We start from the raw sequence: 17,987 nt of genomic DNA, 5'->3' as shown, positions 1-17,987 counted from the left end.
GTCATATCATTAGTTACTGGTCTGTTTACCAGACATGCCCCCAGGGCTGCAGTCATATCATTAGTTACTGGTCTGTTTACCAGACATGCCCCCAGGGCTGCAGTCATATCATTAGTTACTGGTCTGTTTATCAGACATGCCCCCAGGGCTACAGTCATATCATTAGTTACTGGTCTGTTTATTGGTCATGTATGTGGATGTGATACTGTAGGGGTTGTCTTCTTGATCCTGTCAAATATACCTTTACTAGTGACCCCTCCAGTGATGGAGGCCTCCCATATTGTCCACAGCTTGCATGAATTATCTATTTATTTTTCAAGAGATTTTGTGTGTGTGTGTGTGTGTGTGTGTGTGTGTGTGTGTGTGTGTGTGTGTGTGTGTGTGTGTGTGTGTGTGTGTGTGTGTGTGTGTGTGTGTGTGTGTGTGTGTGTGTGTGTGTGTGTGTGTGTGTGTGTGTGTGTGTGTGTGTGGGTCCTCCTCTGTTCCCATGTGGCCCCGGACTCGTCCTGGCCTTGGTGAGGATATATAGAATAGAGAACCCCTCCCTCTTCACTGAGCCGTGACCCATAAAGTCTTGACCCCGAGAAGTGGTCCTACTAAACTATAATCCCTGCAGGGCTTTTTGAAGGCCCGGCCAACCAGGCCCAGACCCAATCACTCTGCACATGCTTTATGTGGGTCAGGAAGGCATTGCACTAGGCTGGCCAAGAAAGCAGGGACTGACTGTGGAGAAGTGTCCAATGTATGAAGGAAAGATAAATTGAAGGGAGACTGTTCCCTTCTAAGAGGACCAGTATTAGATGACTAAAGGCAAATACACCTACTGTACTATACGCGATGCTTAAGGGGGGGGGGGGGTCTATTTCCTAGCATGTGCAAATATTTTTCACCTTTGCCATTGAAATGACATTGCCAGAAGAGCAAACTGAAACAATGGATCAGTTAACATGTAGGAATCCATTCTTTGTCTTAACTGGTTAGCACATGCTTTAAATGAATCTCTCTGGGCAGTTTCTGAATAGTACTGCATTTTAAACAGCCTTATATATGCATTCCTTGTGGTAATCTAACTGAGCATTGTGTTTGTTGTTCATCAGAAACAAACACCATTAACTATGAAATAACGTATTGTATTCTAATGACCTCAATCAATTTAAATTGTAATGATCTCCTGCAAGTCTTTGTGCCGCGATTATTGATAGCAGCTCAGAAACCATCAAACATGTCTGCCATAGAGGGATTCAGAGATGATTTCTATCAATAGGTACGAGCCGGAGACATCCAGCTCCCAGTCGCCCACTACACTGTTTCATGTTTGCATGCAGAACAATCTGCTTAACAGGTCAATATGAAACCACTTCACCCTCCACACACACAGCCACACACAGCTACACACACACAGCTACACACACACAGCTACACACACACGCGCTCACTACCGCACACTGATACACAATGCACAGCCGAACAGTGGGTCAGAGGAGGAGGGTTGCCATGGCAGCACATCCTGATCCATGTGCCGCATGATGAGAGGCGTGTTGCTGCACCAGCCTTCCTTTCCCCTTATCTTTCCTGAACTGGTTTCACACACACACACACACACACACACACACACACACACACACACACACACACACACACACACACACACACACACACACACACACACACACACACACACACACACACACACACACACACACACACACACACACACACACACACACACACACCTAGCTGGCTATAGTCCACCAGCCCTGCACCACCACGTTCCCACACACATTACATTACCTAACCTTACACAATGGGAAAGAGTGTGTGTGTGTGTGTGTGTGGGGGGGGGCATAGATAGCCTTATATTTACTCCTGTTCCACACAATAATCTAGGCTACTCATTGATGCCAGTAGGCACTGCCATAATCGATACCATGCTGTACAGACAAGTGCTTTACAGCTGGTTCTGTAAACAGGGCAGAATCTGAATCCAAATAAAATGCTGACAGTCATTAGTTTTCTGTCTGAAAGTCTAAATAAGCTTTCAGTAATGTTTTGAGTTAATCAACGTCTGCCAGGAAAAGAGAGTAAATCCCTTGGTCGTGATAAACAGAGAGCATTCTGGGTGGGCCTCCTTTAGAAAATCTCCACGTTTTGCATGTCCTGTTTAAAGCATTAAACCATTCGCTTCATCAATCAAAGAACGAATGACCAAACAGATTATTCTCCTTTGAAACAAAGCGATTGGACATGAGAAAGTACCCATCAGGTTCCAACAGAACACTGATGGCGCCACTTGGTGGGTGCGAGTGTGTAACCATAATTGACAGAGGGGTGCACCACGTAAATCTATGTTTGTTGAGATGGCATTGAATAGTGGGACATTGATCACTTCTCTATCGAAAATAAAAACAAACACATATTCAATAATAATGTCATTATTTATGTGTAACCCAATAAGTGGAATATGATTCACGGAGACCAAAACATGTAGAAAGTGTTTGAAATGGCTGCTAATATTATACTATGATACTGGTAACGGTTAAACCATCATAATCCTCCATTATTATCTGGTGTGAAGAGGATAACTATTCTGTCATTATAAAGACATTATGATTGTACCATACAGATTCAACAAAGAGAAGCCTAATTCAAATGGAAATGTTTTTTTTTGTAGAACATAGAGTAGAACATAGAGAACATAGAGTACCTTCCCTGTCATGGGGAATACTAAAGCCTGTCAGCTCTATGCATCATATTTCTGTCTGAACTTTCACCCGTTCTGAACACACCCCTGTGTGTTACACCCTTCCCTTCCATCTCTCTCTGTCCTCATCGCACAGAGGAACATACATCAGTAAAGTGTAGACCAGCTGTAGATATCACACAGCCATCAATCAGTAAAGTGTAGACCAGCTGTAGATATCACACAGCCAATAATCAGTAAAGTGTAGACCAGCTATAGATATCACACAGCCATCAATCAGTAAAGTGTAGACCAGCTGTAGATATCAAACAGCCATCAGTCAGTAAAGTGTAGACCAGCTGTAGATATCACACAGCCATCAATCAGTAAAGTGTAGACCAGCTGTAGATATCACACAGCCATCAATCAGTAAAGTGTAGACCACCTGTAGATATCACACAGCCAATCAGTAAAGTGTAGACCACCTGTAGATATCACACAGCCATCAATCAGTAAAGTGTAGACCAGCTATAGATATCACACAGCCATCAATCAGTAAAGTGTAGACCAGCTGTAGATATCAAACAGCCATCAGTCAGTAAAGTGTAGACCAGCTGTAGATATCACACAGCCATCAATCAGTAAAGTGTAGACCACCTGTAGATATCACACAGCCATCAATCAGTAAAGTGTAGACCAGCTGTAGATATCACACAGCCATCAATCAGTAAAGTGTAGACCACCTGTAGATATCACACAGCCATCAATCAGTAAAGTGTAGACCACCTGTAGATATCACACAGCCATAAATCAGTAAAGTGTAGACCACCTGTAGATATCAAACAGCCATCAGTCAGTAAAGTGTAGACCAGCTGTACATATCACACAGCCATCAGTCAGTACATTAAGGGTACAGTAGTTAGTGTAGCAGTAATCAATAGACATTAGGCCACCAGCAATGTGCTGTAGGTCCAGTGCGCTCCCTAGAACCCAAATCCCACAGAGACCGGACCACAGTGTGGTGAAGTTCATAGCACCAAAAATTGTCTGTCCTTGGTTGCAACACTCACTACCAAGTTCCAAACTGCCTCTGGAAGCAACTTTAGCACAAAAACTGTTCATCAATAAAAGGTTAACATCCTTACAGCCAACCAGGAATCAGAATACAGAACCACCAGAAATAATAGATGTGAAAATTATATTTAATTTCAAGAACCATTTTAGCTCAACATTCCCATGTTACCCATGCAAGTCAAACTTCCCTTTGGATATGATTGACATAGCTTCGATTCAGATAAAGAAGACTATTCTGGGATGATGGTGGAAGAGCTGGAGAAATGTTCCCTTTCCCCACCATCACATTGGCGCTGGTTGCTATGGTGACGTAAGAGAGGCTTGCAGAAATGATCTATTTTCAAGAGATGGGTAGAGGCTAATGGTTTCCAAAGAGCTCAACTGTGTGTGTGTTTAGAGTGCTGTCAGCATTGTGGATTATTTTTGCATTTGAGTGTACAGTACCACTCAGATTAAATGAATGAATGGTTGCCAAAAAGGACAGTAGTGTTACCAAAAAATGCTAATGTGTTCAGAGGTATGCTGAGCAGTGTATTATAGAGGAAAACTAAAGCATGAATTATCTCTTCCATGTTTCAGGCCTGGATTAGCTTCTCTCCTGGTAGATTAGCCTCTCCTCTCAATTAAATTCTGATAGATAAAGAGTGTGTGCTAGTGTGTGTGCGTGTGCGTGTGCGCGTGTGTGTGTGTGTGTGTGTGTCTCTCTCTCTCTCAGTTGGTAGAGCATGGAGCTTGCAATGCTAGGGTTGTGGGTTTAGTTCCCATGGGGGACCAGTATGAAAACACTTTGGAAATGTATACACTCACTACTGTAAGTTGCACTGGAGAAGACTGTCTGCTAAATGACTAATATGCCCTTAGTCCTGGGTATGGTCTGACCTTGGAATAGGTGGCACAACACAGGAGGTATAGAGACTCTCATCATGGTCACCTTGAAATACTCACCTAGTGATTATTATTACATTTTTGTTTAACCTTTATTTAGTGATTGAGGACATGGGTGGCCCAATGCTGAGCACTCACTATCAAGTATTTCTAAAATCAGACACACTATCTCAATCTCACGCTCTATTTTACTTCAATCTGCCCAAGAAGCTGCAGATTAAATCCCAGTGCATGTGGAGCAGAGATGAAGCTGCTCACATCACACCAGAGAACTGGCCTGGATTCCCTCAGCCTTTCCTTTCCCTGCCTACTGACTGTCAACTTGGGAGAGGGAATTAAAGAGAGGATGTGACACAAAGGAAATGAGGAGAGAGAGAGAGATGGATGGGGGAGAGTGAGAGGGAGAGAGAGAGATAGATGGGGGGAGAATGAAAGGGAGAGAGATGGATTGGAGGTAAGAGGGGGAATTCTAAGAGGGCGAGAGAGAGAGAATGAGAGAGTTTTGAGTTTGAAAGAGAGTGAGGGAGAGATATTAAAGGAGAGAATGCTGCAGTTGGCAGACAGAACACCTGACAGCCTGACACAGCCTGACACACATCTTCACACACCTTGACATCGTGACACACCCTGACCTAGGATCTGACTGATGCCGTACCATGGCATTTATCGTTAGGCTACTGTTACTAATGGGCAGTTAGTATTAGTAAGTTAGTAGGTTATGACTCTGTTAAAAATGTAGGGGAGAACTTTAAACCAATGTCATACTCTATGTCAGTACTTTTTGCTTCTGTTTTTTTTTTTGGTAGCACCAAGGGACTTGCTAAAACACATTTAGTGCAGGGGCAGGCAGTGATTGGCTCTGTGTGTGTTTGTGTAAGTCACACCGTCCTCGGTTTCTGCAGTGGGATGTGGGTGTGAATGAATGAATGCCCACAGCTGTCTGTGACATGGCCAGCTCTGCAAGAGGCATGTAATGAATGTCATTACTGCACAACTCAGACGTGATCTGCACTCATTTAGAACCATTTAGAGTTCCAGCTCTGGTTTCCTGCCAATCGGCCATCTTGGTTTACTATCGCTATAAAATGGAAGATTCCGTTCAAAAACGGGTCAGGCAAAATGTCTGGTTTCAGCACATAATTTCCCTAGTTCTTGGAGTGGCCAAGAACAGAGATTAAATAGTGAAGCTGAAACTTTGGAATTACTCTGGATTCTAGACAATTTTTTAAACCTTGTGTTTGCACATGTGTTTATTCACTAGTTGCCATATCCACCCAAAAACAAACAACCACAACATATTTCATAGAACAATGAGTTTCAGCCAGAGGGGGATCCACATTACTAATACCAGATAACTCATCTGAGAATAATAGCTGATGATTCACATGCAAGTCAATACTCATCACAGCTACCCTCAAGGAATACTGCAGGACTTTATTGCCAGGGTCTCTACTTAGCAGAAAGGTTTTAACTAAATCCAGATACGTCTCAGCAGAATCAGCCTGAGATGGATGCTGCATGAAGCATGAAACCCTAACAGACCCATGAAGCCCTGACAGACCCATGAAGCCCTGACAGACCCATGAAGCCCTGACAGACCCATGAAGCCCTGACAGACCCATGAAGCCCTGACAGACCCATGAAGCCCTGACAGACCCATGAAGCCCTGACAGACCCATGAAGCCCTGACAGACCCATGAAGCCCTGACAGACCCATGAAGCCCTGACAGACCCATGAAGCCCTGACAGACCCATGAAGCCCTGTCAGACCCATGAAGACCTGTCAGACCCATGAAGCCCTGACAGACCCACGAAGCCCTGACAGACCCATGAAGCCCTGACAGACCCATGAAGCTCTGACAGACCCATGAAGCCCTAACAGACCCATGAAGCCCTAACAGACCCATGAAGCCCTGACAGACCCATAAAGCCCTAACAGACCCATGAAGCCCTGACAGACCCATGAAGCCCTGACAGACCCATGAAGCCCTGACAGACCCATGAAGCCCTAACAGACCCATGAAGCCCTAACAGACCCATCCAGGAACAAAAGTTACACTAGATAGACTGCTGAGGACAGCACTATAAGAGGGCTACTCCAAGCACAAGTGCCAACACAAAGCCATTTTGTACCCACAAAAAAAGTGTCACATCCAAATGTATGCTTGATTGATGATTGCTTTATGACATGCTGTATGTTTTAGGATCGTTATGGTACAAAGAACAAGTGACCACAACTACCATAGTATTCACAAGGACTACATTAAAGATCATTTAACAGTAGGATGCAAAGTGAGTGTTACTGCAGAACTGTTACTGCAGCCTTCACCACAACTAGCGTAGGAGAACCCCCCCCCCCCACACACGCCTATGACCAGAGTAGGAGGACCCCCCACACACCTACGACCAGAGTAGGAGGACCCCCCCACACATCCACGACCAGAGTAGGAGGACCCCCCACATACCCACGACCAGAGTAGGAGATGCCCCACCACGACCAGAGTAGGAGAACCCTACACCCACACCCAAGTACAGACTAGGAGATGCCACGCCATGACCAGAGTAGGAGAACCCCCCCCCCCCCCCCCCCCCCACGACCAGAGTAGGAGAATGCACACCATGATCAGAGTAGGAGAACCTCCCCACAACCAGAGTAGGAGAACCACCCCAACACTAGAGTAGAATAACCCCCACCATGACCAGAGTAGGAGACCCCCCCCCACGACCAGAGAAGGAGAACCCCTCACAATCAGAGTAGGAGAACCCTCCACAACCAGAATAGGAGAACCCTGAGTTAGACAACAGAATAGACCACAGGTGTCGAACTCATTCCATGGAGGTCCAAGTACTTAATTGATCAATAAGGTCACTGATTGGTTAGGAACTCCCCTCACCTGGTTTTTCTAGGTCTTATTTGGACACTTGATCGTCTATGGAATGAGTTGACACCCCTGGTATAGACTCTTACCCATTGGCCAGGTTGTCATCGTCATCCTCTGGCATGCTCTTGCCCAGCAGGTCGGTGTCGCTCAGGTAACCAGACTTGAGGTCCGCATCATCCACATCCAGCCCTTCGATGAGCTCCATTCGGGAGGAGTGGCTGAAACGGCTGGAGACTCGGGCGGGCATTGTGTGGGCCGTGTACTGGGACCCGGCCTTGCCCCCCTGGTACCCACCGCTGCCCGTGGAAGAAGGAGCGTCTCCAGCCTGCATCCGGGGGCTGGATTGGCCATGGCGCCAGGAGAGAGGAGAGGAGCGGTTGGACTGACTGGACATGCTGCGGCCGTTCGTCTCGTCACTGTCGTAGCAAACAGTACTGCTGTCCAGACAGCTGGGGAGAGAAGGCGAGGGAGAGGTTATAGAATTGTAGAAATGGAATGGGTGAGAGAGGACAGAAAGGGAAGGAAAATGTAGAGTTTGAGGGACTAAGATATTATTATTATATGATTATAAAGAGAAAGAATTCTAGAGAGAGAAAAGCTACTTTTTCTATATTTTTCCCTCTCTGTCAGTTGGCATTTAAAGGAATCCATCCAGCCATATAGTCTCTGCTGACCTAGATACGACTGTAACGTTCACTCTCAGCCTTCAGCCACGACAGCAAAGATCTCAGAACTTAGGGGCAAGTCACTAGCTACAATGTAAGGATATATTATCATTGCGTGAAAAGAGAAGCGTCTAGCTTCTCCCCTCTCTCCCTTTGACAGGATCATTCATAACCCTCAGCATATGTTCACAACATCATTACCAGCTGGGATTTACAGACCTAGGGCAATCAGTGCTTAATCACACACCCCAACTGAAAAAATGTATGATTGCTCAAGCGGGCCAGAACTTTTTCATGACTACTCTGGACCAGTGTCAGCTAGTGAAAGGTGAGCCAATGTGTACATGTAGAGCGAGAGCTCAGACTAGACAGTAGTTCTAGATTAGAGACTAGTTCTAGTTTAGATTAGAGACTAGTTCTTGTTTAGATTAGAAAATAGTTCTAGTTTAGATTAGAGAATAGTTCTAGTTTAGATTAAAAAGTAGTTATAGTCTAGACTAGAGAGTAGTTTCTGCTGGGTCTGGCCATGACATAATCATATTCACCAACCAGCCCAGATGAATAATGCAATGCCTGCCTGAGACCATATGGGTGTTCTTTCCTCCTGTTATTTCTGTACTTCTGTAGATGGATAATTCATCAATAGACACTGTTAATTCTTTACAGTCTAAGGGTGGGGGGTTCTAAACTGACATACAGTTGACTTGTTGCACATTTTGTTTTAAAAAAATGATTCAATTAAATGTTTTCCTCATCAATCGCCATCAAGGTTTTAAGAAATGTTTACAAATGTATAAACGATACATGAACAGAAATACCTTATTTACATAAATATTCAGACACTTTGCTATAAGACTCGAAATTGAGCTCATGTGCATCCTGTTTCCATTGTTCATCCTTGAGATGTTTCTACAATTTTATTGGAGTCCACGTGTGTTAAAATCAATTGATTGGACATGATTTGGAAAGGCACACACCTGTCTATATAAAGGTGCCGCAGTTGACAGTGCATGTCAGAGCAAAAACCAAGACATGAGGTCGAAGGAATTGTCAGTAGTGATCCAAGACGGGATTGTGGCGAGGCACAGATCTGGGAAGGGTATCAAAACATTTCAGCAGCATTGAAGCTAAGTTAAATTGATTGGATCTGGGGAAGGGGGACCCTGGTACCCTGGTGAAGGGTACCAAAAAGTGTCTGCAGCATTGAAGATCCCCAAGAACACATTGGCCTCCATCATTCTAAAATGGAAGAAGTTTAGAACCACCAACTTCGACTATTTCTAGAGCTGGCCGCCTGGCCAAACTGAGCAATCAGGGGAGAAGGGCCTTGGTCAGGGAGGTGACCAAGAGCCAGATGGTCACTCTGACAGACCTCCAGAGTTCCTCTGTGGAGATGGGAAAACTTTCCAGAAGGACAACCAGCTCTGCAGCACTCCACCAATCAAGCCTTAATGGTAGTGGCCAGACAAAAGTCACTCCTCAGTAAAAGGCACGTGGTAGCCCACTTGGAGTTTGCCAAAAGGCACCTAAAGGACTCTCAGACCATGAGAAACAAGATTCTCTGGCCTGAATGCCAAGCGTCAAGTCTGGAGGAAACCTGGCACCATCCCTACGGTGAAGCACGGTGGTGGCAGCTGGAAGACTGTAGAGCAAGATCCTTGATGGAAACCTGCTCCAGAGTGCTCAGGAGCTCAGACAGGGCCACAGGTTCACCTTCCAAACGGACAACGACCCTGACATTTAAGCCTAGTACAAATTCCCTCTATGGTCAGTCAGGATCACCACTATATTTTAAGAATTTGAAATTTCAGAATAATAGTAGAGAGAATGATTTATTTCATCTTTAATTTCTTCCGTCACATTCCCAGTGGGTCATAAATTTACATACACAGAATTGGTATTTGGTAGCATTGCCTTTAAATTGTTTACCTTGGGTAGCCTTCCACAAGCTGGGAAGAATGTTGGCTCATTCCTCCTGACAGAGCTGGTGTAACTGAGTCAGGTTTGTAGGCCTCCTTGCAAGCACATGCTTTTTTAGTTCTGCCCACAAATTGTCTATAGGATTGAGGTCAGGGCTTTGTGATGGCCACTCCAATAGCTTGACTTTGTTGTCCTTAAGCCATTTTGCCACAACTTTGGAAGTATGCTTGTGGTCATTGTCCATTTGTAAGACCCATTTGCGACCAAGCTTTAACTTCCTATCTAATGTCTTGAGATGTTGCTTCAATATATCCACATAATGTTCCTGCCTCATTATGCTATCTATTTGGTGAAGTGCACCAGTCCCTCCTGCAGCAATGCACCCCCACGACATGATGCCGCCACCCCCGTTCTTCATGGTTGGGATGGTGTTCTTCTGATTGCAAGCCTCCCCCTTTTTCCTCCAAACATGACGATGGTCATTATGGCTAAACAGTTCTATTTCTGTTTCATGAGACCAGAGGGCATTTCTCCAAAAAGTATGATCTTTATCCCCATGTGCAGTTGCAAACCATAGTCTGGATTTTTTATGGTGGTTTTGGAGCAGTAGCTTCTCGCTTGCTGAGCTGCCTTTCAGCTTATGTCAATATAGGACTCATTTTACTGTGGATATAGATACGTTTGTACCTGTTTCCTCCAACATCTTCACAAGGTCCTTTACTGTTTTTCTTGGATTGATTTGCACTTTTCGCACCAAAGTATGTTCATCTCTAGGAGACAGAACCCGTCTCCTTCCTGAGCGGTATGATGGCTGCGTGGTCCCATGGTGTTTATACATGTGTACTATTGTTTGTACAGATCAACAATGGACCTTCAGGCATTTGGAAATTGCGCCCAAGGATGAACCAGACTTTTGGAGGTCTACAATTTTTTTCTGAGGTCTTGGCTGATTTCTTTTGATTTTCTCATGATGTCAAGCAAAGAGGCACTGAGTTTGAAGGTAGGCCTTGAAATACGTCCACAGATACACCTCCAATTGACTCAAATGATGTCAATTAGCCAATCAGAAGCTTCTAAAGCCATGACATAATTTTCTGGAATTTTCCAAGCTGTTTAAAGGCACAGTCAACTTAGTGTATGTAAACTTCTGACCCACTGGAATTGTGATACAGTGAATTATAAGTGAAATAATCTGTCTGTAAACAATTGTTGGAGAAATGACTTGTGTCAACTTTACAGAAATGCATTGAATAGCACATGGCAAAAATAAATATATACATTTTTTAAGAATTGTAAGAAACAAAGGTATTGAAGTAAGTGTCTGTCCTTTATCTAGGAGATATTAAAAAAAAACTTTTTTACACATATTTAACTCCCTTTTTTGGGTCGGCACAAAACTACCTTCGTACTTCCATTGGTTTTTGTAAACCGGTAGCAGTTACCTTCAGACAAGTCTCCTGACACTTGTGGTCGTAGATCACAATGGAGAACACCGTAGTGTTCATGACAATCTCCCCTTCCAACAGTTGGGCCCCATTAGTTTGTGATAGAGACAGTAAGCAGCAGCCAAAATGGCAGGCATACAGTCTTTGAATGCAGAATGACTTTTTGTTAAAAAATGTTTCGGTTTCTGCCAGTTTCTTCGGTATCCTGTGGGGCTAAACTCTGGTGTTTTTGTTATTGTTTGTGTCTCATTGTGATAGAGACAGTCTGCAATGTGTACCGAACATGATGGTCTTGAAAAATAAAGTCTGTTTGAGAGGGATTGACAGAACATGTTAGCCCAAACGGTTCGGACGCTACTAAACAGAAGTTGGCACATCCACGGTACCGACTTCAGACGAGTCTCCTGACACTTGTGGGGGTCGTAGAACAAAACAGAGGATGCCTCCATCATGTTCATGAGTGTCTCTCCTTTCCATAATAAACTAACAGATTTATATGAATATTTTTTTGTTACGTAACTTAGTTTGATGAACCGGTGCATCAATCGACTCTAGGGGGTTAAAGACATTCTCTCGTACATTGAAATACTTTTTACCTAGTAGTTCTGAAAGTAGTGCCCACAAGCCAAAAGTAACTACGTTACATACAGTATGCCCAGATATGTGAAGCACATCTAGGCTCTCTCTCTCTTTTGCTCTGCTGTTTGTGCATCTTGCTAACTGTCACTTAAATGGCGAGGGGCTGAAGCTCATTGGCTAGACCTCTAATTGCTACGCGGCTGGCCCACATGGGGGAAAAAACTGGGAAAATGGCGCAGCACAGTTTCCAGAAAAACAATCCCTTTCAACTAGGGATTTCGTGGCTAATTGAGGTAAAACAGTAATTCTGCTCATAGATTATGCATGTATGAACTACACAAAGCATAAGGTTTAAAAAAGACAGGCCAACTCTCACAATGCTTCGGTGAAATGATAAACTATCTCACATTAGTACAGTACTTCCTTGAGAGTTTTTGAAATGTAGCTTCAATTGAGGTAGTTTAAACGTATAGATGCACATCAAACGATTCCATACATTAGGGTATATGTTTGGGAGTTATTTCAGGGAGCTGAACTATTAAAGTCATTAGAAGATAAGGATTTACTAGTAGCATTGAATGTGGGTGTTACCTATAGTAGATTTTTATCAGTGCCTAGAAGTTCGGTGGCCAAGGTCAAAGTTTTTGTGTAAAGTTACTGAACAGTCTGTCAGTCTCTAGAGGCCAGGGCTGTGGAAATTCAGAGCTCATGTCTGGGATGGAATCCCCTAGCACATCAACAGTACACACCTCACAGAGAGACCTAAAGGCAAGGAACATTGGTAGGCAGAGCACATACTGTTGAGCTGGGGATAAGCAGCAGCCAAAATGGCAGGCATACAGGCTTTGAATGCAGAATGACTTTTTGTTAACAAATGTTTCAGTTTCTGCCAGTTTCTTCGGTATCCTGTGGGGCTAAACTCTGGTGTTTTTTGTTATTTTTTGTGTCTCATCGTGATAGAGACAGTCTGAAACGTGTACCGAACATGATGGTCTTGAAAAATAAAGTCTTTTTGAGAGGGATTGACAGAACATGTTTACCAGGTGGCAGGTTGCCAAGATGACAGAGGATGAGAGTTAACATTGAGTATAAACATTGATTACGCGTGTACCCCATCAATCTGTCCATTGTGTTTCATGAGTGTATGAGTATATTACATGTCTCAAACAAATCCACAGCTTTCTTCTAAGTTTACACACATATCTACTTGTGATCAATGCAACTATTATATATACAGTGGGGAGAACAAGTATTTGATACACTGCCGATTTTGCAGGTTTTCCTACTTACAAAGCATGTAGAGGTCTGTAATTTTTCTATCATAGGTACACTTCAACTGTGAGAGACGGAATCTAAAAAAAAATCCAGAAAATCGCATTGTATGATTTTTAAGTAATTAATTTGCATTTTAAAGCATGACATACAGTAAGTATTTGATCACCTACCAACCAGTAAAAATTCAGTCTCTCACAGACCTGTTAGTTTTTCTTTAAGAAGCATTCCTGTTCTCCACTCATTACCTGTATTAACTGCACCTGTTTGAACTCGTTACCTGTATATGTGTGGGTGTGAAGTAACGTTTGAGCAGATGGAAAGAGATGGAAACAGATGGAAAAAAAGAGAATGCTCTTTAACATTATGCCTCACTCACACCAGTACATAACATCAGAAACACCCCAGTATTTATGGGCCTATTATAAACTGGGTGGTTGGAGTCCTGAATGCTGATTGGCTAAAAGCTGGTGGTATATCATACCGTATACCACATGTATGACAAAACATGTATTTTACTGTTCTAATTACATTGGTAACCAGTTTATAATAAGGCAGCTTGGGGGGTTGTGGTATATTGCCAATATACCACCGCTAAGGGCTGTATCCAGGAACTATGCGTTGCGTCGTGCATAAGAACAGCCCATAGCCATGGTTTATTGGTCATATACCACACCCCCTCGGGCCTTATTGCTCAACTATAATCTATGAACTTAGTGTATGGTAATGTACTCACCCATGGTTGAGTTGGGCTCCCCGTAGACTGGACATGGTATCTTCCAGGTTCTGTCTGAGGTCAAGGACGTTCTGCACCGTACGTTTCCTCTGAGACTCTGGGTCTGTGGGGACATTACATCAGTCACTATGGTGAGACTCTGGATCTGTGGGGACATCACACCAGTCACTATGGTGAGACTCTGGGTCTGTGGGGACCTCACACCAGTCACTATGGTGAGACTCTGGGTCTGTGGGGACCTCACCCCAGTCACTATGGTGAGACTCTGGGTCTGTGGGGACCTCACCCCAGTCACTATGGTGAGACTCTGGGTCTGTGGGGACCTCACCCCAGTCACTATGGTGAGACTCTGGGTCTGTGGGGACCTCACACCAGTCACTATGGTGAGACTCTGGGTCTGTGGGGACCTCACACCAGTCACTATGGTGAGACTCTGGGTCTGTGGGGACCTCACACCAGTCACTATGGTCAGATACCAAATGAATTCACACATCCCATGTATCACTGTTAATCTGTTGTGTCTTTATACCTTGAAATATCCCAAATATTAGAGTTCCAGTTATTGAATATATTAAACATAACTTTGATTTCCCAAAGATTGAATTAGACTGTACTGAATAAATGGCACTCATTAAAAGCATAACCCATCAGATTCTAAGCCCTGTCTTAGCCAGGGGAAGGGTGGGGTTCTTCTAAGCAATATGGATTTGATTTAAGAAGGTCATACACAGAATAATTTAGCTATTTGATTTTGAATTTTAAGACCCTTTGAAGGATAAAAAAATACATATAAAACATTTATTTGATGAAAAAAATGTTTGGCTTTACTGCTATTTGCCCATACAAATGCATTGAATAACAGATTCACTACATGTAACAATAGATTGTCCCAAAAAATATAAAAATTAAGTTAGTCCTGACGTGTCTGTCCTATATCTAAAATGTATTAACCCAACATTTTTGGCAATAAAAAGTCTCCATACAGTTCATTCAGAAAGTATTCAGACCCCTAGAATATTTCCACATTTTGGAAGCGATTACAGCATAGAGTCTTCTTGGGTATGACGCTTCAAGCTTGGCACACCTGTATTTGGCGAGATTCTCCCATTCTTCTCCGCAGATCCGCTCAAGCTCTGTCAGGTTGTATTGGGAGTATCGCTGCACAACTATTTACAGATCTCTCCAGAGATGTTCGATCGGGTTCAAGTACAGGCTCTGGCTGGGTCACTCAAGGACATTCAGACACCTGTCCTGAAGCCACTGGAAGGTGAATCTTCACCATAGTTTGAGGCCATGAGTGCTCTGGAGCGGGTTTTCATCAAGGATCTCTCTGTACTTTGCTCCATTTATCTTTCCCTTGATCCTGACTAGTCTCCCAGTCCCTGCCGCTGAAAACATCCCCACAGCATGATGCTGCCACCACCATGCTTCACTGTAGGGATGATGGCAGGTTTCCAACAGACGTGACACTTGGCATTCAGGCCCAAGAGTTCAATCTTGGTTTCATCAGAACAGAGAATCTTGTTTCTCGTGGTCTGAGAGTTCCTTAGGTGCCTTTTGGCAAACTCCAAGTGGAGTGTCTTGTGCCTTTTACTGAGGAGTGGCTTCCATCTGGCCACTCTACCATAAAGGCCTGATTGGTGGAGTGCTGCAGAGCTGGTTGTCCTTCTGGAAGGTTCCAAACTTCTTCCATAAGAATGATGAAGGCCACTGTGTTCTTGGGGACCTTCAATGCAGTAGACATTTTTTGGTACCCTTCTCTAGGGTACCAGGGTCCTCCTTCCCCTGATCCAATCTCAGTGCTAGAGGCGTCACTACAGACACTGCCTGGATTCAAACCAGGGTATCACAACCAGCCGTGATTGGGTGGCGCACAATTGGCCCAGCGTCATCCGGGTTTGGCTGGTGTAGGCCGTCATTGTAAATAAGAATTTGTTCTTAATTGACTTGCCTAGTTAAAGAAAGGTTATATAAAAAAATAGGTCAGATTTGCCAAATGGAGGGCGAGGGAGAGCTTTTTATGCATCTCTGTGTGTGGAGTAAAGGTGTTCTATAGTTTTTTTCCATCTGGTTGCACGTGACATTCTGGTAGCAATGAGGTAAAACAGATTTAACTCCCCAACCACAAGGAGCATCGCTTCTGGATGAGCATTTTCATGTTTGCGTATGGCCTTATACAGCTAGTTTAGTGTGGTCTTAATGCCAGCATCAGTTTGTGGTGGTAAATAGAAGGCTTCAAATAATATAGATGTGAATTGTCTTGGTAGATAGTGTGGTCTACAGCTTATAATGAGATATTCTACCAGGCGATCAATATCTCGAGACTTATTTAATATTAGACATCGGGCACCAGCAGTTATTGACAAATAGACACACACCCCCGCCCCTCGTCTTGCCAGACGTAGCTGCTCTGTCTTGCTGATGCACGGAAAACCCAGCCAGCTCTATATTATCTATGTCGTCATTCAGCCCCGTCTCGGTGAAACATAAGATATTACAGTTTGCAATGTCCTGTTGGTAGGATAGTCTTAATTGTAGACCGTCCTGTTTATTTTCCAATGATTGTACTTTGGCCAATAATTTGGAGGGTAGTGGTGGTTTACCTCCTGACCGGAAAATTCTCACGCAGATGACAAGCATTTTCGCTACACCACAAGCATTTCGCTACACTCGCATTAACATCTGCTAACCATGTGTATGTGACCAATAAAATTGGATTTGATTTGGGTCTTGTCTTGACAAAGCAGTATATCCTTTGCATCGGACTCATTAAAGAAAAGATCTTTGTCCATTTTGAGGTGAGTAATCTCTGTTCTGATATCCGGAAGGTAATTTCGGTCATAAGCAGCAACATTATGTACAAAATGAGTTACAAACAATGCGAAAAGGAGCCCGTAAAACGGCTGCCATCCCCTCCGTCATCATTCTCACCATGGCAACGCTGCTCTAACCCCCTTACAGGATCCTGACATGGTACAGCCCCAGCTGTGGAACACCCCTCTATTGGATCCTGATATGGTACAGCCCTAACTGTGGAACACCCCTCTATTGGATCCCGAATGGTACAGCCCTAACTGTGAAACACTGATGACTGGGAGTGGCCACCAGGGGAATTCGTCTGACATTCTGTGTGAACTCCAACCTCTATAGCAGGGTTTCCCAAAAACCTACGGACACTAGGCCCTCCATGGAATGAGTTTGATATCCCTGCTCTATAGCCTCCCAAAAGGTTAAACGCATTCACCAGGATGTGTGTGCTTGTTCCTGCATACATTTAGCCAATTATTTTATCATAACACAATAAACATTTCACACAAGTGTTCAGTCACCGCCACTGCCCATCTACACAAGCACACACTCACACACGCTAAAAATAATCCATAGTAAATTATAGCAAAACAAAGGGAGATTGGGATCTGCATGGGCAGTGGTCAAGACATGATCATCCTATCCTAAATCAATAACGAGGAGATGTCTCATTTGTTTAAATTAATGACTGGATTTGTCTTTGACTAAGATACTGAAGAGGATACATTTGTTTTCTACTGTGCAGTAAAATAGCTACAGGCAAAACCTCACGACAGTTGAAAAAATGATCATCTATTGAATTAACTGGAGGTGTTGGCTGAAAGTCAACCATAGCAGAGGAAACACATCTCAAATAATGGGCCATATACCATATTCATTAGTTCTTCACTCTTAGCGGAGTGCTAATTACACTGTGATTGCACGCATGCACATTTTCCTTTATGGGCCTAATAGTGAAGATGTCATTTAACGGTAAAAAATGAATGACCTTTTATTATCTGATTAACTTCAAAAAGTAGGCTGCCTGCTGCATGTTTGTCT

General features: G+C 43.7%; 1 protein-coding gene across 15 annotated transcripts in view; it reads right to left on the bottom strand.

Annotated features, from left to right (window-relative positions):
* The window catches only part of LOC124002853 (neuron navigator 1-like), a 163,662-nt gene that overhangs the window by 69,363 nt on the left and 76,312 nt on the right, over positions 1 to 17,987 (bottom strand). For all 15 annotated transcript variants that reach the window (XM_046310603.1, XM_046310593.1, XM_046310597.1 and 12 more), the window contains 2 exons: positions 14,139 to 14,241; positions 7,608 to 7,970 (listed from right to left, as the gene is read on the bottom strand). In XM_046310603.1, the coding sequence (XP_046166559.1) occupies positions 7,608 to 7,970; positions 14,139 to 14,241 (466 nt within the window). The remainder of the gene's footprint in view (positions 1 to 7,607; positions 7,971 to 14,138; positions 14,242 to 17,987) is intronic.

Source organism: Oncorhynchus gorbuscha, linkage group LG18 (assembly GCF_021184085.1).
Source record: "Oncorhynchus gorbuscha isolate QuinsamMale2020 ecotype Even-year linkage group LG18, OgorEven_v1.0, whole genome shotgun sequence".
NCBI lineage: Eukaryota > Metazoa > Chordata > Actinopteri > Salmoniformes > Salmonidae > Oncorhynchus > Oncorhynchus gorbuscha.
Note: the sequence above shows the minus strand (reverse complement) of the source record. Positions and strands in the feature narration are given on the sequence as shown.